This window comes from Pogoniulus pusillus, chromosome 14, assembly GCF_015220805.1.
Source record: "Pogoniulus pusillus isolate bPogPus1 chromosome 14, bPogPus1.pri, whole genome shotgun sequence".
Taxonomy (NCBI): domain Eukaryota; kingdom Metazoa; phylum Chordata; class Aves; order Piciformes; family Lybiidae; genus Pogoniulus; species Pogoniulus pusillus.
In genome coordinates, this window is record NC_087277.1 from 16814414 (window position 1) to 16836440 (window position 22027).

A 22027-nucleotide genomic window follows, 5' to 3' on the forward strand; every position below is an offset into this window, starting at 1 on the left:
ATTCTACCCAAGCTTCAGATTTATTTTTTGTTTTTAATTCCTGCACATCTTGACCTCAAAGACATGTATTTGTCATCTTCTCTCAACACTCCCAGCGTCTTTCCTTACTTTAGCCATTTTTCTGAAGTTGATTAACTTCTTCACAGTGACCTTGCTTGGTGTGATAAATTCACAAGGTTTGTGCCACTAAATGGAAAGAACCCTCTCCTGTGGATATGACAACTAACAAAGTTATTTATAGTATTCCAACTACAGCTGGAAAATAAAGCAAAAAGAAAATACTCTCACAACTATTTATATTTGCAAGATGACAAAGGTTTCTATTCTGTGCTTTCAAAGCACATCAGAAGGACACGTGTACGAAACATATACCTCTACCCCACCGAAATCTTTTCTTCTTTTTCCACAGAAATCTGGCTCCTGTCTGTGGCTTCAGCCATACTGCTTCTTAGTACTTTACAGCTTGCCAATTGCACATACTTTGATTTCCATCTTTCTGCATCAGAACATTCTCATTTGAAAACCATGTCCTACTTATTAAGGTTATTCCATAGATTTCTTTTTTTTTGGTGTTGTTCCATGATCCCCACAGTGCAACCCCATTTAAAAATATTTAACTGTTATGCCCAGGCTCCTGGCATGTTAACATTTCTGTTTCTTATTATCCACACACTGTATTCTATCTGTTCTGTGTATTGCCTTACCACTCAACTATTATTTCAACACTATTAAGCATTTCCTTTCTCTTTGCTGTGTATGCCTTCCAAAATTTCTATATCCACTGCCACACCTTAATTCCCCTGCCCTTCCTACTTCTTCGCCAGCTTTAATACATCAAAATTAGTTTTAAGAAATAATTTCTAAAAAAGCTTTCAATATTTGAAAGTACAATGACTACCATGATGAAGAGGACTCTCTGACTATTTATGTTGAAAAAATAATTTTGTAATTAATACATCTTCCTCCTGTTGTATTAAAATGGGGTAATTTACTACTTCTCACAGGAGTGTAACACAGCCGTATCTGTAAATGTTCAGGGATCAACACGATCACATATTGCTCAACAACATCATTACATCACTCACTGGAGTTTTAGTTACAAACAGTAAATGAAAGTGAGGGCACATGTTCAGTTTTGAGAATAATACAAAGTGCTGAGGGAAGCAGAGACTCTTGAGTAAAGATGTGATCACATAGCTTTCCAACTTGTATGTCTGATCGAGGGGAGGGAAAGAAAAAAAAAGGAAGCTATTTCTGAACCAACTCCCTAGGCAAATTTATTTAGGGCAGGGTGTTGCTTCAAGGAGATAAGTACTGTTTATTAAACAGAAGCACTAAGCCGATAAGCAGTCAATCTATATTTTCACCACATAGTAAAAATACCTGTATGTTAACTATAGAACCAAGGGATATGAACTGAATGCCAGGGAGAAAAAAGATACACATAAAAGCAACTGTTGATCTGGATTCACTCTTTTGACTACTGCCTCAAATTAAGAATGCAAATATCAAACTATCTTGTGCAAAGCATATTACAGCAAACAGTTGTGAAGTGTACAGTAACAAAATACTGAATTTGGTGATGACAGGATAGACCTTTCTTATTTTTTCCTTATCAAAGAAAAACTCCAAAGCCTCAATTGTAAACCACAGCTGCTACATCCAAACCGATTCAGTTGCACCAACTCCTTGCTGAAACATTCTTGAATTCAAATTCTCGTCACTAGCTCACTTTCAAAGGTGACAGAAGCTATACCAATACTGTAACACTTTCCTTAGCACAAATGCTCCTCAGGGAAGTTTTGCAGTGTGGTGAGGTGTGTTAGGAAGGATACTGCCAGACACCAAAGCTCAAGATGACACCCAGACCAAGGAAACCTGCCAAAATTCATGCATGTTATTTGCTCCATTCCTGGTTTTCAGAGACTCCTTCACAAGCAGAGATTATACTTTTGGAGAGACATCAACTTGAAGTGTTGGAAAAATCTACATGTATACTTGGATTTTACTTTTAAAACACTGTCAAGAGAAAAACCAATTAGCAGCAAGATGAAAGACTAATAAACTGGAAGCATCCATAAGACGAGGATACTTTTTAGGATATCAGGTACTGACAGGACTAGGGGGAATGGAGCAAAGCTGGAGGTGGGGAGATTCAGACTGGATGTGAGGAGGAAGTTCTTCACCATGACAGTGGTGAGACCCTGAAATGAGATGCCCAGGGAGATGGTTGAGCCTCCATCCCTGGAAGTGTTTAAGGCCAAGCTGAATGAGGCTCTGGCCAGCCTGATCTAGGGTAGGGTGTCCCTGCCCATGGCAGCGGGGGTTTGGAACTACATGACCTTTGTGGTCCCTTCCAACCCTGAATGATTCTATGATTCTATGAGTACCAGAAGATCCCCATTTGTTTGCTAGATTATAATATAAATAATGATAACATTTTGGGAACAATTTTTTTCAATGTCAGGGTGACAAAACACTGGAACAGGCTGCCCAGGGAAGTTGCGGAGTCTTCCTCTCTGGAGATATTCAAAACCTGTCTGGATGTGTTCCTGTGTGATCCTGGTATTGGAGACCCTACTCTGGCAGAGCAGCTGGACTAGATGATCTTTTGAGGTCACTTCCAGCCCCTGACATTCTGTGATTCTGTGATTTCAGCACTGATATGATAAATGAGACCATCACAGTCTCACTTTAAAGGATGAGAACTAAGGTAAGCTAGATTTTGGATAATGAGGTGTCAGTCTTCAAACTTATGTTTATAATTAAAAAAAACAGCACCCTATTTCCTATTATAATTCATCCAATTTACATAAACTAAATGCTCAAAGTTATCAATCTTAAGAATTGTAATTTCTACCTAAAAAAAGAAAGGAAAAAGGCAGACATTAGAACAATGGTCTTGTGACAGTTTCCAGAAAATTAAGCCAAGCAACAGTGATCTGTTAAAAGAGAGCTGCAGGGGAAAACTGGTGGTAGAGGAACCCTGTACAATCAGAGAAACACTGCTTTAGTACAAACAGTGTTGCAAAGTAAAAATGATTGCAAATGCAAAGCTGCCTGTATGTGTGCTCCTACATCAGCATGGTATTGTGGATCCAAACTAGAGATAAGAGATTGACTCAAGAAAGCTGGCCAAGACACCTGTAGTATTAAAAAAAAACCCAAACAAATAACCAGGTGTGAATGAGCCACACGATTGAATGAGCATGGCTCAGCCTGTCTACTCCAAAAATCCATGCAATTATGTAATGATGATTTTTCAGAAACATTTAATTCAGAACTGTTTCACAGAATTAGAGCATTCATTTCTTATGCACTTCATTTTTCACTGTTTTTTTAAAGCTTAACTGCTTGTCTTCTCAGCACTTGGGAAGCATTGCCAGTCAGCACTGAATTTGCACCTTGAAGTTTTTAGTAAAGAATGATGCAATTCTGATGTGCAGTCAAAGGTCTAATGAGTTACTACATAAGAAGGGTCCAAACTAGTTGCATCTGCAGGCTTGTCGACACAGGAAACCATCTGAACATAATTATACCAGTATAATTATATCAATAAGTTTTCTTAGGTGGCAAGTCTTAACACATTTAATAATCAGTGATGTTTTCACAACTCAAAGTATGTTTTAGGATCAGACTAATGCAACCTTCATTTGTTGATAATAAGTATCTCTAAAATATTTTTTGTAAAACTACATGAAACTAAGGTGAAGGAAGGAAATCTTATTTCAAAACTTCACTTTCAGTTCGGATTTCTAGTATCAGGTGACAACTCTTCCGGTTCATGGCTATGGGTGATTCTGGACAACTCTGCACAGTTGTAGGTGCACTTTTTTCACAGTACTTTAGATACACTTATTACTTGATAGAAAAATATTTTAATACATGAAAGACAAATGTCATGTTAGTAAACCAATTTTTAATTCACGATGTTATTCAATTATCTGCAGCACTTGATTTGACCTGCCTTGCTTAACAATCACAGTCTTGTAGAGAGCATGGACTACACAACCACTGTGTATATTCACTGCTGCCTCAGGTTAGGTACTGATTCCACAACACAAACACAGAGGGGAAATAAATGGGGGTAAGTAACTTATCATCAACTAGCAATCAGCTATTTTGCCCCAAGAACTGTAGGAAGCAAAAAAAGACAAACATCTTCATTGTGACCAGGTTAAAAGACCCAAGACTTGCAAAGGAATTGACACACCTCCTGGAAAATGCTTTCCCGTAGCAGCTGTAGAGGTCCTGAGTATCATGAATGTAGAATGAAATAGGTTGGAAGGGACCAGGTTGACCTACACAGTCAAGTTTTGAGTATCTGCAAGGACAGTTTCCATGTCTCTTACAATCTGTTCCAGCATTTGATTACCCCCAAGGTAAAATAAACTTGCCTTATACTAAACTAGTTTCCTTTTGTTCCATCTTCCATACATTGCCTCCTACCTTGTGCTAGTGCACCAGTCACAAGCCTGACTCTTATCCATAGCTTCCCTTCAAACAGTTGTGGACAACCAGAAGATCAACTTTCAGCCTCTAAACAACCCTGATTTTCTTAGCCTCTCCTGGTATGTATGTGTTCCTTCCCCTAGCCACTCTGGTGACCTGTCACTGGGCTTGCAAATGGGTAGTGTCACCTCAGAGTGCAGTTTCAAGTGGGAGAATGGGAGACTTGAAGTCACGCCATGTCAGGGGAAGCAAAACTTCTACAAGCAGTTGTTCACATACCAGTAACAGAAGGAATTCCAAAAGAACGTAGAAAACATCCAATATGAAAACCTGACAGGATTTCCATAAAGTTTTTATGCACTTCTCTATCAAAACACACAAAGGAATACAGGACATTTAGCCTTTTCTTTAAATGCTAAATTAAAAAAAAAAAAAAAAAACAACCCACACAAACTGAAAAACCCAAGTAACTTTGGGCTCTCTTCAGGTTTTCTACCAGTCTGAAGAAATTTAACTTCCGCACTGTCTTTCTGCTAAGAATAGTGAGAGAAAGATAGGAGAAGAATTGGCAGTGTTTTCTATGATAAGGAAAACTCAAAGCTGTAGCTCAAAGGCCCTTGACATTACACAGTAGAGCAATCTATGGAACCTGCACATCTGACTGTTGCTCTTTAAGTCTCTTTTTTTGGAAACTAGAAGTTCTTCAGCCAAGCTACAGCACTGTTGGATTAGAGGACACATAACAAGTACAGTAGACTTCTCTATTATCCCAAAGAATTCAAAAAACCACAAAGAGAGGGCTGGAGTGAAGCAGGAGAAATTGTGTAATCAGAACTTTAGTTAAATCTAGCATCTGTTTTATGCTTTATCTTAACAATCAACTGCTAGAGTACCTTTCCCAAAATCTGTCTGCCTGGTTTAAGATTTTCAGCTAATAATGCATCCTCTAGAAAAAAAAAAGACCAGTTAGAAGCCAGTAAATAACATGTTAAGCAACTGGAAAGAATGGCAACAGACAAAAGTGAAAACCAAACTCAATTTTCTTACCTTTTTTTATGCAAATGAGCTATGTGCAAGACTCCTTAGGACAACTTCATCAATCACCTGCTGAACTCCCTGTATTCCACTAAGTTGTACAGCATGCAAAGTCATCACTGCACACATCAAAAGCAGCTTTTGAAGTTGCTTGTCCTTTTAGTTGATATCCAAGTAAATAGGTAGCAATCTTACCAATACTTTATAACTTTGGTTTTATTTCTCCAGAGCTACATTTCTGCTTTGAAGTCAGATTTAAATCTAGCTGTATACACCCATGAGTGGCTACAGAATACCAATTTAAATTGCTACTTGTCTCCATCCTTTGGAGTCCCTGAATCTGCAGGTTTCAGTTTCCTTTTCTAAAGCTCAGGATCACTTACTCAAAAGCTGGATCTTTACCATGCTTCAGAATGCCATCCCCCTCTCAAGAGGTTCCTCATACATTTGTCATGAGTTTCCCATCACCCCACAACCAGTAAATTGTCAATGTCCTGGAATGGCCCCAGAAATAGTGTCCTGAGTTAGATCATGCAGGCATAGGTAGTCTCCAAGCCCCACTTCACTCAGTCTGTTTCTATACTTCTCTGAAGGACATGCTCATTTCAGTCCACTATGCATCACCATTTACAAGTGAAAACCAATCCTTAAAGACACTTAGCTCAACTATTTACTTGCATCCCCCACTTTTTTATGTTACTTACCTGTTCTTTCCTCTCTCTGTCCATAAATAAACTGTGTCCAGATCCTGCCAGAGATTATATATGACATCTCTCAGAAACTTTTGATGGAGTCCCCCTCTAAATGTTTTTTTCTGGTCTCAGTGAGCAACTAGTACACTTTCTAGGCACAGCACACAGTGTCTGCTGAGGATATCAGAGAGAGGGCTGCTTCAGTACTGATGAGCAAAAGTGAAAGAGTCTTGGTCATCCTTTTAAGACTCATATATGCCTATCCAATTTAGAGATCCTACCCTTCCAAACTGTTTCTTAGCATTGTAATTGAAATCAAATACCCTAAACAAGGAGTTGAAATGTGGTCCTGGGCACCCTAATCTAAAGGGAGATGTTTCTGCTCACTTCAGGGGTGTTGGGCAAGATGACCTTTGATGTCCCTTCCAATACAAGGCCATCTGTGAATCTATATTATGTGAAGAACGTTGCCTCCAACCTATACTCATGTCACATTTGGTAGACCAAATCTACATATAATTTTTATTGACTAATTGTGACTTACTGGAAAAGAATTCAAGCCCTATTAACTTTCAAGTCAATCCTTTTCTCTACTGAAAGACTTGTCTGCCCAAGGCAGATAGGTTGATTCAGATAGTCTTTAGATATTCCTTCCAATTCAAACCATTCAACGATTATTTCATCTGGAATCATCAAGCAGTTACAAATATTGAGGTCCCTTGGTTAACCCAGTTGCTTTTTGACCTGTCCAAGATAGATACGTGACCTCTTCATAGTGCCAGAAGTGATACGATCCACGGAGACCAGAAGTGGGTCTTCAGTGGATGTTGCAGAGATAAAGGAGCAATAAGACACCAAACCAGCTTGCTTTTCAAGTTATGACCATGTTTCAGATAAGAGTATGTAAAAGACTACAAGAACCAGAGGAAGAGATCAATGCTCTGGTAAAAAAAAGCAGGTAAGAAACTAAGAATATACTTTCCTATCCCAGAAGCTCCTTCTGGATGACTAGCAGAAGACACCAAGAATCAGTATTTTCTTCTTCCTCTCACATTCTCCTTGCAGCCTAGATCTTCAAAGTTAACATCCAAATTTTTAAATAGTAACAGTCTAATTCTCACCACTCTACTGGCCACCCACAAGTGAAGCAAGCAGCAGAGCGCAACATCAGATCAGACACAGCAGAGAGCACAGAAGATCCTTTATGTTAATAAGCCAGGTGGTATGACTGATCATTGTATGTAAAGTCGCACAACATCGCACTGAATTCATTCTCAATGGATGCAGATAAATGCTTTTAATTACAAATTGCAACGTTGGATGGAATCATGCAACAAGCAAGCCTCAGCCAAACAATAAAGGGGATGCTTATGGATTACCCACAAGTCAGTAATCCAGTTTAAAGTTAAATACGAATTCAAACTACAAAATAACTCTACCTTCGGGCAAACCTCTATTCAATGAAGGGGTAAATGGATAATAGCCTTAGTGCTATTTATCACACTTGACCATAGTGACTCATTCGTTTTTCCATACCTTACAAAACAATGTGGAACCAATTCCAGATGCCTCTTCTAACCATTTTCTGTATTTTGTTCTGTAAAGAACAATTCCTCCACTCAAAACAATCTGTTCTTCATCCTTCAAAAAGCCCTATGTAGTGAATATACAGATCTTCTAAGAGGGAAAAAACAAAAACAAGAACCCCCAACACTCACTAGCACCTATTGCTCCCTTCAGGCTGCAGAAGTTAATACTAGAAATTCAGTATTGTTCATTCCACATTGCTCTTTCCTTCCTTGTTTGCTGAAATGCTGCATTTAGGTTACAAAAGAAACACACTCCCTCATTCTACTCTAGTTGACAATTCCAAAGGCATAGGTACATAGGAAACAGCACAACCCACCCACCACTGTCTTGACTTTTTTTCTTCCCTCCCTGCTTCTTCCTGTTTTTAAAGACACTACACAAGACTGGTAAAGCATGATTCTTTATACACCAGTATTGAGTCTTCCAATAATATTTACTTCAATGCACAGATTGAAGTTTCCATCAAGCTACTTGGTGTAATTATCAGATGAACAAGCACTTGCATTCAGTCCAAATGAGCATGAGTCACTTCAGCCAGGTGCAGAAGTCAGCTTAGCAAGGGGTACTCAGCCCCAACCCTCCTCCTCCATTAGGTACGTCAAAACCTTTTGCACACACAAACTGCCATCAAATAACACCATTAGTACTGTACACCTCACTATGACACTTCCTTACCTCTATACCTCAATATTTCACAGATCTTTTTTCCATCTCCCTTCAAAACAGCAAGAACTGGTTTCTGTATTGTAGCTCAAGAGCAGACACTGAATCAGTCACAGGTTCTCAGCATGACATTGCTCCCCCAACTTTTCTACCAACACCCTTCTCTTCTCTACCTTCTCCTTCCAGATCCCATGTCTATCTTCAAGCTTTCTATATTATTTAGAAACATTACTGCCCACATGAACACAAGCTCCAGTAAGCCTTAACAAGCTTTAATGGCTCAGGCTTTACTCTGTTGCCACTGGCAGGTTTTTCTAGAGTTCTATGCCTCACCAGCTGGAAACTGATGCCACAGAGGCTCCAAATCCATGTTCCCTGTTGTATTCACATTGTACACAATATAATGAAACACAGAAATTATCTGTTTCCAGCTTAATAAAGACATAAGTAAGGACAGCTGTACTATGTGCTATACCTTTCCAAACACATTCATACCCCTGTAGACCTTGGCTAACAGTATTTTTGTGAAAAATCTAAAAATGCCAAGTTGTCTTCATGTCTATGTGTGGTTTCGTGCTTGTTTTTTTTTTAAATTTACAAAACTCAACTGCTGAACATTAATTCAGTAGTCATGCCTTCCTTGAGAAAGAAATCTTTCTCCATACTCACACTGGATTAATCTACAAAAACATAAGCACTCTTGTGGCTTAGTTTCAAAACAGAAAACTCACAGTTAAGAGATGATACTATGCTCTATTTAATCATTTTCGATAGTGAAAGCTGCTGCAGTAACATCTTCAACATGCAAGAGACTCAAAAGTATCTACTGTGGTTTCAAGAAACAGAGCTGTGGTTTTCAGCATCACTGTAAAGAGGGACAAACTGCAGGTTTGTAATAATGGAATAACTAAGATACAAGAAGAGTGCAGGCTTTCAGCAGAACTCCCCTACAATATTTTTTTTTTCTTATTACATTTCAGGGATTTTTTCCTCCAACTGCTTCTTGTAAGCAACTTAATTTCTCATATTATTGATAATAATCAAAACTCAGCTGTGGCACTGTGTCACCCCAGTCATGATAGCAGCAATATAAGGGAGGACCACAAATAACAGCATCTTACTACAGGGAAATCAAAATCTCCAAATGTTTTTTTTTCTTCCCCTCTGGAAATTTCCTCTTACAATACCAAATTCTTACTCCATGACACCTAGTCCTGTAAGTTTTTTGCCTATGTATTATTTAAAAAAAAAAGGGACATACAAGTCTTTTTAGAAGGGATTTGAAAGTCCAAAGCAACTAGGAAAAAACCCAAAACACCAAAGAAACCACTACTGTATACTAGTCATACAACAAGACAGACAATAAAAGCTTCACTTCCTTGCCCTGGTAGGGTGTTTCCTCCTCCTGAATGAAGCTCTCGCTTTTGAAACACTTGTTCTTATGCATATACTTTGAATCGTCATGATTTCTTAATATTCCTTCACTAAACATTGAAGCTCTGCCTGAAAAGAAACATACTAGTTCACCAAGACAGTAATTCTTGTGTACTGTCATTTCTACCTCAACTTGGGTTTCTTCGCTATTTTACTTTTTATTTGTGGTTTGGAGGCTTAGTGGATTTCAAGATTTTTGTTTTAAACCTATGTCTCTCACTACCTTTCTCAAGAGAAATACTCAAGTCAGAAGACCTGAAGTTGGCTGATACTATTGTGTAAGAAACTTTACATTTTACCTGCATTTAAAAAACAAAAGCCAGAAAACCCCCTGCTCTCCACTAAGTCTTATTCTCTATACAGAAGAAAACTTGGATTTCAGAAATGATGAAGTAAACACTTGCTGAACAAGTTTCAGAAGGTACATAACAAGGCACCAGTAACAATTATGTTTTAAAGCTTTACTCATCTACATGACAAGTTTAACTTCAAATAACTTTTATATTGATCTAAGCCAGTGAAACCTCCCCTCTCAGGAATTCTTCTAAATTCAGCTTATTTAAAATAAATCTAAATTAGCATATCCACACACACTTCCTACTGCTAAATTAAAATTGTAATTTCCTTTTTTTCCTCACGCTAGTAAGCTACAACATAAGTTTCATGATTGAACTAAAAACACCAAAAACACACCAAGACAAAAAGTTCTAAAGTTCCAATCTGTGACATTAGCAGCTTGAACAGAGCCACCCACAGTATCTCACACTGCCTGTCAAGTCAACTTCTCTGCTGGCCAAAAAAGTTACTGGGTTTTTTTCCTAGACTACATACAAAAGCATCAACTTGACTGCCTATACACAAATGTGCATTTAAAACCAACATAATTTCAAAATCATATTTTCAAGCTCCCAAGGTGACATCTCGAGATTAGTTCAGTTCTCAAAAGACTGAGGGCTTAATTTTGGCTCTGCAGCCCCTTGTTTCAGACATATCCCAAGTTCTAAATTACATGAGACATAAAATTTATGCAATTTAAAGACAGTGTTTTCTGACATATACATATCTTACGGAATTATATGTAATGTGATTTAATTCATCACAAGGGTGAAGAGTTAACATTAGCTATTGTTCATGTTCCAGAAGAACTGTTATGAAAGACATGGGGGATCCAAACCAATGTAGATATATGTAGTTACTCTGTATCTCTGAAAGTCACTTCTCTCAAAGATACAAACTTTCACAACTTCAGAGCCATCATGCCATACATTAATGCTGGCATCCAGGCCTTAACAACTTTACCTCAGGACACAAGCTCACATACAACTTAAACTGGCATAAGACAGAACTAGCATCAAAAGATAAGTGCACTGCCTTCATGTAGCTGTTCAATTTGCCCCATGATCCCAAAACTTGCACTATCATAAGTCTCGCAGAGCAGCAAAGCAGCTAAAACCAACTAGAAGAGGGCATGAAGGCAAGGAATGAAAGGGATCTTCAGTTGGGATTGGTCTGTCCAACAGTGCACAAGGCAGCCTTTCACAACAATGCCTGCATGACACCTCTTTCTGCAGCAGGACCACACTACGGTGGTTTTAAATGAATGTAAAACTACAGGCTGATATGCAGACAGCTTTTAAATCTGCTTTTCATAACCAAGAGAGTATTTTTGGTTGTCTGCATAGTGAGGGCTGAACAGAGACCAATATCCACAGCAAAGACAAAATGCAACTGAGCAACACTGACAAAAAATAGAAGAGGACAAACAAATTGCAAAACAGAATTAACTGTTCTCATCACATCTGTGATATTAATTTTTTTTTTTCATAACTCAAATGCAAACAAATTTGGCAGCACTGTGGACAGCTCAATAAAATTCAACACTTATGGCAGCAAAAAAGAAAAACATCAAAACAAGCTGCAGACTGATTTGGATACATCACTATCAGCAGTACTTTCCCTTCTAAATCAATGGTTTGCTTATACCTCGGTTGTATCCAGTTTTATCAAGTCATGGAGTTTAAAAACAAAGAAGCAAACACACTAACCAAGAAAGAGTCACTTTTCTTTCTAGCAAGCTTAGTCACCAGGTACCACATGGCTTCACAGCTGTACTTTTCTGCAAAGAGAGACTACCAAAAAAAAAAAAATGAAATAATGATCATACTAAAACTTGTTCTTTAAAAGTTTACTCCAAGACCAGAAATGTAAAAACAAAGCAAATTAAAACAGATAAAATAAAATTGCACTAACCTGCGGTGCTCACTAAACATATTGAAAGACACAACCTATTCAAACTCTCATACAAGCATCATCTCAATCTAAGCACTAAAAAAAGCATCAAGAACAGTGGACAGTATTAAGAGGTCTCTTCAAAACACTGCTGTTTAGAAATATCTACCAAAGAGAAGTGTACTAGCCAATTGCAGCTGTGAAGTAAGACACAAAGTAGACTGGACTTGGGTAGAGTATCCAGGACTAATGCTATTCAGGTTTTTTATTTCTCACACTTTGGACAGCATAAAATGGATAAGGAAACATTTAAGCTCAACTTTGGGTATTAGAACCAATTGAAAAAGAAAACAAAAATCCCCTTGCACTAAGTTAAAAAGTGTGGTACTTGCCTAGTCAATAGGATAAGAGATACTTTACATTCAGTGGGCTGCTCTGTGTGCACATCAGAAAGGACACATGATACTAAAGCAAATTAATTGAACAATGAATGGAACGGATCCCTGGTCACAACCACTACTGTTAAAACTATGTAGTATTTTCCATTAGCTATTTTTTTCCAGTTTATAACTTACCAAAAAGAAGATACTGGAGGTTGCATTGTTTAAATACTCAAATTCAGTAATATTTTCTAGTAGTAGAAGTATCAGAAATTCCATTGATGGAAACATGAACAAGTATTCTTCTAAAAACTGAAATGTGCAACGCACAATAAAATTCTGACGTGTTTTACAAGTTTTGCAAAGCTATTGTCAGCACATGCTGAGTTGACATGAACAAGACTTTCATTAGGCATGTACAGTTTCGAATTAGTGAGAAATGTGTATGCAGGCAAAGCCAGTTTTGCACTTATAAGTTTGCCACATTCTTCTACTTGATCCCTGAATTTTTTCGAAGGCCAGAAGTATTTAGAAGGACTGTCTTATGAAGCGGAAAAATCTTTCAAACTATTCAAAATAGGTAAAAAAACAGAGCAATGCATGACCTAAAACATCTTCCCTTACAGATTTAAAGCACTTAATTCCCATTTGTTTCCACCCGTCTGCAAAGTAGAGGAAGACTGGTAGGAATAGCACTGCAGGTGAGGATACAATAATTGTAGAAGTGATGCTTTCCTATATGACTAAATGTGTGGGAGTACATAATGATTCTGCAAAAATGAAAAATTTCAAGATAAAAGGAAAAAAGAAGTGTACAGAATCCCACTTTTCATGTAGCAAACACTTCAGCCCACTAAGGAAAGCAGAAAGTTTGTTTCACACATGACAACATTAATTATCTTTTCATCAAATGCCTACCTCATCTTTAAGCCACCTTAAGACTACACAGCTAACTGAAGCAATATAATAATATGAAGTCTTTTTCTTAGGAAAATATACTGGCTGTGACAATACACCTGAAAAAGTTATACTGTACTTTGTTAATCGTAACCTTGTAAAAGGCAATTTAAGGGAAAATTTTCACACAAAAATGTAGAACTTAAGCTGCACATTTGGCTCTCATTTCCTCTTCTATACATGACAGCTTACAATGATTTCAACATCATTTACTAAAATTAAGCCAAAGAAACTGGGCAACTCTGTGGTACTGACAGAGCTAGCATAGCAAGAGTAGGTCCAGGTCCAGATCCATGCCCAAAACACAAAAATCCTGAAGAGAAAGGTAGATCCTTGACAGGAGGTAGGTGGGCATTCTTACTGCTTCTGTGTATGAGCTAAGAAGGATGCTGGCGGAGTTAAATTCCGCCAGATTAAGATGTTGCCATTTCTACCACCCTGTGCAAGGCATAAGCGTACCCTTCCCTGCCATCACATTTGAGGATTAGAGTTCTACAGAAGAATCAACATCTATCTTCAAGAAAATATATGGGAGTCAAACCCAAATACATGCACCAGAAAAACTAAACAGAAGGTTTAAGTTATCTTTTACAATTGTTAAGAGACTGTAGAAACTTACTACTAAACAAGCAAAAAAAACTTCAGTTTCACTAGTTTGACAGAGAGTTCAAAGTTGTATGTTCTGCCAGGAATAAAAAGGTTTTATTTTACATGCAATACTATAACCTCTTTCACAAAGACACCTGCTGCTTCAACAGTAAGTTAAGACCTTGAGTATCCTTTCAAAGAACAATTTATAGCATGCACAGTTTAGACTATAAATACATGAATATCAAGCAGTGCAAGTTACAGAAGTCGACTCAAGTTTTCATCAATTCTTTTAACTTAACATTACATTATGCTGCTCTGACATCTGCAATATCAAACTTATTTTTCTTAAAAAAAAAATGTGTTTTCAGATTTACTTTTCAGTTTCTTGAAAGCAAAGAAAAAGTGTATGGTTGTAATATTTCAGCAAATTCTACAGCAAGTCAAGAGCTCAAACAATAATTAGGAAAAAGAACAGGGATCACAGATTTCCTAACCACAGAAACAGTGATTTCATGAAGTCTCCCTCTTACACAAAGCAGCTTACTCTCAATGTAAAAAACATGTTTGAACAAAGTTTTCACATTCAGCAGCAATTTTTAAAAATTAGTCATATACAGCCTCCTAACTTCCTTTATACTGTTTCCAGAAAAAGAATTAAGACCAAAATAGCAAACTCTGTGGCAAACTGAGTGATTCCTCTGGCAGGAGGCCAGCACCACAGGCACCTTCAGAACAGGGCTGTCTGCGGTGCTCAGTTTAGTGATCAGAGCTGGAAGACCAAAGTAGCCTGGACATACCAGTCACATTCGGAGAAGTAACTGGCAGCAAGAGATAAGTTACAGGAGATATGAATGGAGCATTTAAGCAGTGTCAAAGATGTGCTGACAGACATATAGTGGCTGGAGCTCTTGTGTTTTCACGGCAGCTGTGGCTCTCTGAATAGCTGTAAACCACACTTCCTGATCACTGCTCTAAACATGATTTAAGCATACATTTATTTTATAGGTATTAATGTATGGAACAGAACTTTCACTGGCAGCTTGCAGGCTGTATGCAACCTTTCACAAGATAATTAAGCAACCTGCTGACAGCCTCTGTTTCCAGACTGGTTCACAGCACAGACATACTCTCTTAAAAAAAACTCCATCAGAATGTCCTGCCTTGCGATTTGGTGTGAAGCAGGAAGCTATTTGGATTGCTACAAGCCCCTGCACTGCTGAAGCGCTCTGTGGATGATTTCACAGGAATGTAATAGAGACCCCCATGATGTGGAGAACAAAACACAACTCATACCCCAGAACAGACATCGTCACTGCCCAGCTATGAGCATCGGGAAACAGCTGAGCCACAGAGATAAACTAGGAAGTAAACAAGACAGCAGATGAACTTGGCTGAAACAGACAGGAGCCTGAGACATATATGACTAACTTGTAACAATCCAGGATTCAGTAAAAATACTGTTTGCTCTATCAAACACCCGAGGAGAAGAGAGGACTATTTTATTAAGGGGAAAACTACTCTTACACACTCAGTGTGGGTCCTGATGGTGAACAGCAGCCACCAATGCTGGTACTGTGAAAGTAACATCATTCTGAGTGAGAGGAAAAAAAGCAGAGTCAGAGAGAGCAAGCAAATAAAGGAAGATGAAGACTCCCACATATAAAACATTCTCCATATGCTGGAGAATTCTCCATATTTTCAATGATTGCCAGTGGAAAAGACAGATCAATAGGAAGCAAACAGTAAACAGTCTTACCAACAACAGCAAAATCTGAGCAACATTAATATCTGTAAAGTGAAAGTATACCTGAACTTGACACAGAAGCCATCAAATTATTACACCAATAGTTATACACAGTTACTGACACTGAAATGTGCAAATGATGTTATACATCAAAGCAAAATCTTGAACATCAGCCTAAATACACATAGCTGCAGAGACCTATCTTCCTGGTGTGTCCAATAAGTCTTTATGCATTGTAGGAAGAAAAGCAACGATGTAAAACCAGAGGATGTATACCGTAAGATGGAAATATCCTGACTGCCTTTCCTGATTCTTGTCCCTTCAAGAGAAGCATGTCAGAGGGAAAAAACATCCAGCACCCAACTGTGGATCCTAAGATTCGAGTGCCCTTCTCACTTGCAGAAGAAACAATAAATGACATCTCAGCTACAAGTCTTACACTATTATACGCTAGATTATCCTTCTAAAGGAAAAAAATATATGCAAAAGTATGGAGAATAACAATATAAAATAAAATTCCACTTATTTTGAAACTTTTTCTGGAGGACACCAGTCACCCAAACATTGTAGTTTCTATGTAAGAAAAGAATTCTCACCACAGAAATAGCCTAACACTAAAAACACTGCCCCATATCATCGCACAAATGCCCACAGTGTTAAACTATTCTTCCTCTAAATAATATTAAACATCTCTGAATGAGTTGGTAACCCTTCCGCTCTCCACACTCATCTGTCCTTTGCTCCCAGATTTCATTACACAACGGAGTCTGAAGACATCTAAGGAAGCCGATAACCTCTTCAGTTCCATCCAGTGTCTGGATAGGACCTGCACCTAACCAGGGCAAACTAACGCAACACAATCGTTAACAAACACGCTGTTCGCGAACCACAGCCGCAGTGGCCTGAACTTCGGAGCACTGCGAAAAAGCTAACCTAAGAGGATGCAGCCGCTACGGGGATTTGGAAGGGAAGAAACAGAGACCTCCAGTCCACACCGCGCTGGCAGCAGGAGGCTGAGCTGGCAGGAACAGCCGAACGCTGGCCTGGGGAAGGCAGCACGTAACGCACAGCTCAGGGGACACCCTGGGGACGGACCGGCGGCGAGCCGAGGAAGAGGCGGAAAAGGGGGTCTCTGCCGTCTCCCACCGCCCCAGCAACTACCACAGTCCTGTGAGGGGGCCTCTCGCCGAGGAGGGACCAGCCGCCCCGTGCACCCCTTCTGAAGCCCTTGCTGCCTCGGGTCTCCCCTTTCCCTGCTCTTCAGGCCAGGGCCAGACTCCCGTCGCGGCAGGAGGGGAGAGGGACGTAGGGGAAGGCGACCCTCCCCTAAAAGGGGCCTCCGGACACGCAGGCTGGCTCACCACCCTGCCCGAGGTGGCGGCTGCGGCCTGACCCCTCCTTCCCCCCGGTGAGAGCGGCCGGCTGCGGCCTCAGCGGCTTCAGCCAGGCCCAAGCCGGGGCGGGAGGAGGCGGCGGGGGAGGAGGGGGGGCCGCGCTCGCGCTGGATTCCCCCTTCCCTCGTAACGGCCGTTAGAGCCTCGTGCCCCTCGCCTCGCGGCGCCGGGGGGGCTCCTGCAGCCTCCCGCGCCGACCAAGTGCCTCGTGCGCCAGCGGCTACCCCTCCCGCACGCACGGGCGAGCGGCGGCCCCGCCGCCCCGGGGGGAACGCGAAAGTCGCGCCAGCCGCTCGGGGCAGGCCCAGAGCAGGGAAAGAACACACAAACGGCCCAAGCCTCACCGGGTCCGGCGGAGGTGGCTCCCGGGTACATGTCTCCGTGTGCGGCGGCGGAGGCGGCGCCTCTCTCCAGGTCCCTACCGCAGCAGCAGCTCGAGGGAGGGAAGGGGGGGAGGGAGCGAGCCCGAGCCCCGGTTACGCTGTCGGAGAAAAGGGAGGAGGAGAAGGAAGGGGAGGGGAGGGGGAAGGAAAAGAAAAGGGGAAAAGGGGAAAAAAAGGAAAAAAAAAAAAGGGGGAGGGGGGGGAGAAAAGAAAAGAGGGAGGAGGGCCGGGCCGACGCCGGGAGACCAGGTTACTCGGCGGCACTGGGGAGCGGGGAGGTGGGTGGGGAGAAGGGCGGAGCCGCAGGGTCACGGGGAAGAGGCGCTCCGCCCTCCTCCCGCAGCCCCCGCGACCGGCGGGAAGTGGGGCGGTTGGTGCAGCAGAGTGGCCAAGGTTTCTGCGGGCTGGCTGTGCACCCACCGCCCACTATGGTGCAAATGGAGTAGACAACCTTTCTGCTGCCTTCTTCTTCACCTCCGCACGACTTTGAACTGGATCTGAACAGCTCTTCTCCGGCCCTGCCCCCACTGCCCACGCACGCTGCGCTTTTCCTACAGCCTGACAATGTAGCGAAACAGACAAGAACTATTTGTAGCAAGAAGTCTTTCTACGCCCTGGAGTCACCCAGCAGTATTAGCCATAGCTCCCTTTTTCCAAGCTTTTGCCTTAGGCAGGTGCAACATCAACGGTCAAACTCAAAATGTATACTGCAGCCAAGACATTTTGCTGCAAGAGACCGTTCTGTCTCACTGAGACCTTGGAAAAGATCTGTATGCCTCTAGCTCTCTGCTACCTCCAAGGCAGTTTGCCTAATTATGCATGTTTTAAAGGGATATGGGAATGGCATTAATATGATACATACTGCTTGATCCTGAATGCCCTGTGTACTTGAAAGGTGGATTTGATTGTTTCACCCCTTTTGTTCCTCTCTAATGCCCTTGGAGACAGGCAATTCGGCTGTGAAAACCTCAGATCAGTCATCTCATGGATCTCACATCTCCATCTAAACCTACTTTTTGTTTTATCTCTGAAAACCTGTGCTCTGGTACCTTTCTGTCTTGTGCAACAAGATAATCTTTGGCTGGATGTCTATAAATTTAATAAAGAGGAATATCAGTTAGCAATGATGTGAAAGGAATGGTGTCGGTCATTATGAAGCACTGAGACCTTGGAGATATCAGTGATGGTGATTCCTGCAGGAATTCCTGTAATCATTTCATTGGTATCTCTTCCTTTCAGGAAGGGTCACAACAACCCTATGATAAGCTGCAGATTTGGGATGTGTGGTTGGAAAGCTGGAACTTGGAGAGGGACCTGGGAGTATTGGTTGACAGATGAGTAAATATTAGTCAAGAGTGTGCTCAGGTGGCCAAGAAGGCCAGTGGCATCCTGGCTTGTATTAGAAACATGATGTCTAGCAGGATCAGGGAGGTGATCATCTGCCTGTACTCAGCACTGGTGAGGCCACATCTCAAGTACTATGCCCCCCTCACTACAAGAAGGACACTGAGGTGCTAAAGCATGTCCAGAGAAGGGCAACAAGGCTCATGAAGAGCCTGGAGCACATGACCTAAAAGGAGCATCTGAGGGAGATGAAGTTGTTCAGTCTGGAAGAGGTTGAGGGGAGACCCCATCTCCTCATTGCTCTCTACAACTACCTGAAGGGAGGCTGGAGTGAGGAGGATCCCAGCCTCTTCTCCATGGCAAGCAACAGGACTAGAGGAAACTCTGCAGCAGGGGTGGTTTAGGCTGGATGTTAGGAGATATTTCTTCAAATAAAGGGTTATCAAACAATGGAATGGTCTGCCCATGGCAGTGGTGGAGTCACTGTCCCTGGAGGTGTTTAAGCAGCATGTAGACCTGGCGCTTAGGGACATGGTTTAGTGTTGATCCCTCGGTACTGAGTCAAGGGTTGGACTGCATGAACTTTGAGGTCTCTTCCAACCTCATGCTTTTCGTGATTCTGTGAGAAGGTAGGAAAAAAAATCTTAAACCTGCTAAAGACAAAAAGCAAATTAATGATGCTCAGTTCCACCATAAAGTATTACCCAGAGAATTACAGCATAGCAGCTATGATACATGTGTTCATTCACCTACTCCAATTTGACATGGAAGCCTTTCAAAACAATAATGCAGTTCTCATCCCACGATGGTCAAGTCCCTTCAAAGTCAGCTGAATTTCTTTGGTAAATATTACGTGTCAAAAGCATCTCACTGTTCCAAAGTCACATCAGCTATATGTTTACTCTTTCCTTTGGGTCTTACTTGCAGATATGTTAGGGCTGTTATTAACAGCTCAGCTTTCACTTCAGGTGTACTGTTCCTGAAACTATTGTCACCACTACAGTTTTCACTGTGGGGGTTTTGGACTTGTCTGCATTCCTGCTTCTCACATTGCTGGAAAATAAAGATTTTTTGGGAACTATAAACAAATAAGGACAAACTCATGGATCAACTTTAGTTCTAGAGTAAAGCCAAGTAGCTCTAGCAAAGTTATAAAGATAAACAAGGGAACTGGTGAAGATGTTGCTGTTTTCCTCTCTGTGAGGAGTTGGGGCACATTTTTGCACAGCCACTGATTTCTGGTTCATGTTATATAGTCTTGCTAGAAGCTGAAAATGGAGGAGATTTCCCAAACTAAGAGCCAGAAGAAAATTATCTGAGACAAATTTGGCCTTTCTGTGATGTTATATTATATTAGAAATGCTGAAGTGCAGTCTCTGTATCAACATTTATTTTTTTTAATACTATATTTGAATCAGTCTTTTCAATCTGATTAGGAAGATAGCTCCCTCTAACATTATGCATATCATCATGTCTCTTAGACTGTCTACATTTAAAAACAAAGGATCATAAAAACACATCAATAGATTTCTAGAAAAGTCTGCTTGAGTATTTTGGTCACCCTGGCTCACAGCACTGAAGCTAACCTCCATCAGATCATGTTTGTAGACATGAGGAATGACCTCAATACAGATTTCCAGGAAAATGGCCATCTCTGTCCTATCAGTGGTCAAAAAACCAAATTGTCTGACTGTTGGACACAAATGCAGATAATTCTGTCTCACCTTTCTACCTCATTCTTCTTGTGAAATCCTGTCCTGAAATCAACAGTCAGCGAAGCTTACATGCTGAAGGGATGTACTCACATGGAATTCCATCCAGTGCCTCACACAATTGCAAAAGAACAAAAGTCAGATTATGGTACTCTGCTAGCAGCTTGAAAATATCAACCTAATAAGGGACAGAAGACAGGTTAAATATAAAGGCAGATTTCACAAAATAACAAACACATCTGACAGTGCAATAGACTAGTATTGATTTAAAGCTGATTTTTGTGGATTTAGTACTTCATAAGCAAAAGGGCTTATCACTGTGTATACATGGCTGCAGCCTTGCACAATCAGTTAAATAATAAATTAGTTAAATAGTTTTATTTAGGCACTGCTTTCTCATGTAGAAGTTCTGCTGTCATTGTGGTAGACTTTTGTCTTTCTACAAACAGATGACCGTCCTCATTACTAAGCTACAAACCCACAACTTCATCTCTTTCATCAAATAAATTGCTAATTGAACTTACTTATTTAAACAAACAAACCAACCAAACCCATAAAACCACAACTGAAAATTTTATAAGATTACTGTCATTCACTCAAGAAAGATTTAACTACTCTAGGTGATCAGGGCCAACAATACAACAATTGAATACAATGAAAAATATGCAGCACCACCTATTGGGGATATGTTAGGTCTGCTGATTATTACAGTTTTAACTAGTGAAATAATGTTTCTTTGTTGTAATAACCTAGTTAACAGAAAAACAAACAAACAAATAAACAAAAACACGTAAGAAAATCCAGCTAAGGAGAAAAGTATTTTCCAAATACAAGTAAACACTGTGCCTAGGACTGTACACGTGATTCTGTACCTGACATCTGTTGAAAATACTATTGTTCTGCTATTAACAGGCCATAGGCCACAAGTACTACAAGGTTACTAACCTGTTTGAGAACTTACCCCATGAACCAGAACTTAATACTAGATGCCTCATGCTGGGGTACTTAAGTGTGGGATAACAGCAAGAGTCCTGGAACTATAAGTGCAAGCAGAAGTCAAAGCCCCCCAAACTATCAATAACCCACATATGGTCAGTTATTAGTCACTGAAAAAGTGAAACCAGGAGAGCCAGGAAAAGGCTGTTTTAAGAAAAGAAGAATCATCTAAATTCACCTGCATCTTGCTGATATTTCCCTTGGCTAAGTAATGCACAGGCACATCCAGTCAAATCTCTACCACTGTGCTGCTCCAAAAGGATGGTGGTATGTTACAGACAGTCACAAGACACACCACTACAAATTTCTAGACCATAACCCTTGGTCTGTCTTGCAACTGAGCTTTCTTAACCAGTGATCGTGACTGGATGCTAGGCCTCAAAAAACTTTGGGAAGAAAAAAAAAAAAAAAAAGGGAATTAGTTTAGTTAT

General features: G+C 40.5%; 1 protein-coding gene across 1 annotated transcript in view; it reads right to left on the reverse strand.

Moving 5' to 3' along the window:
• AGO2 (argonaute RISC catalytic component 2) overlaps positions 1-17843 on the reverse strand; it is a 52843-nt gene extending 35000 nt beyond the window's left edge. The window contains exon 1 of the mRNA XM_064154363.1: positions 17506-17843. Within this exon, the coding sequence (XP_064010433.1) occupies positions 17506-17536 (31 nt within the window). The 5' untranslated portion in view covers positions 17537-17843. The remainder of the gene's footprint in view (positions 1-17505) is intronic.
• Positions 17844-22027: the final 4184 nt, after the last annotated feature.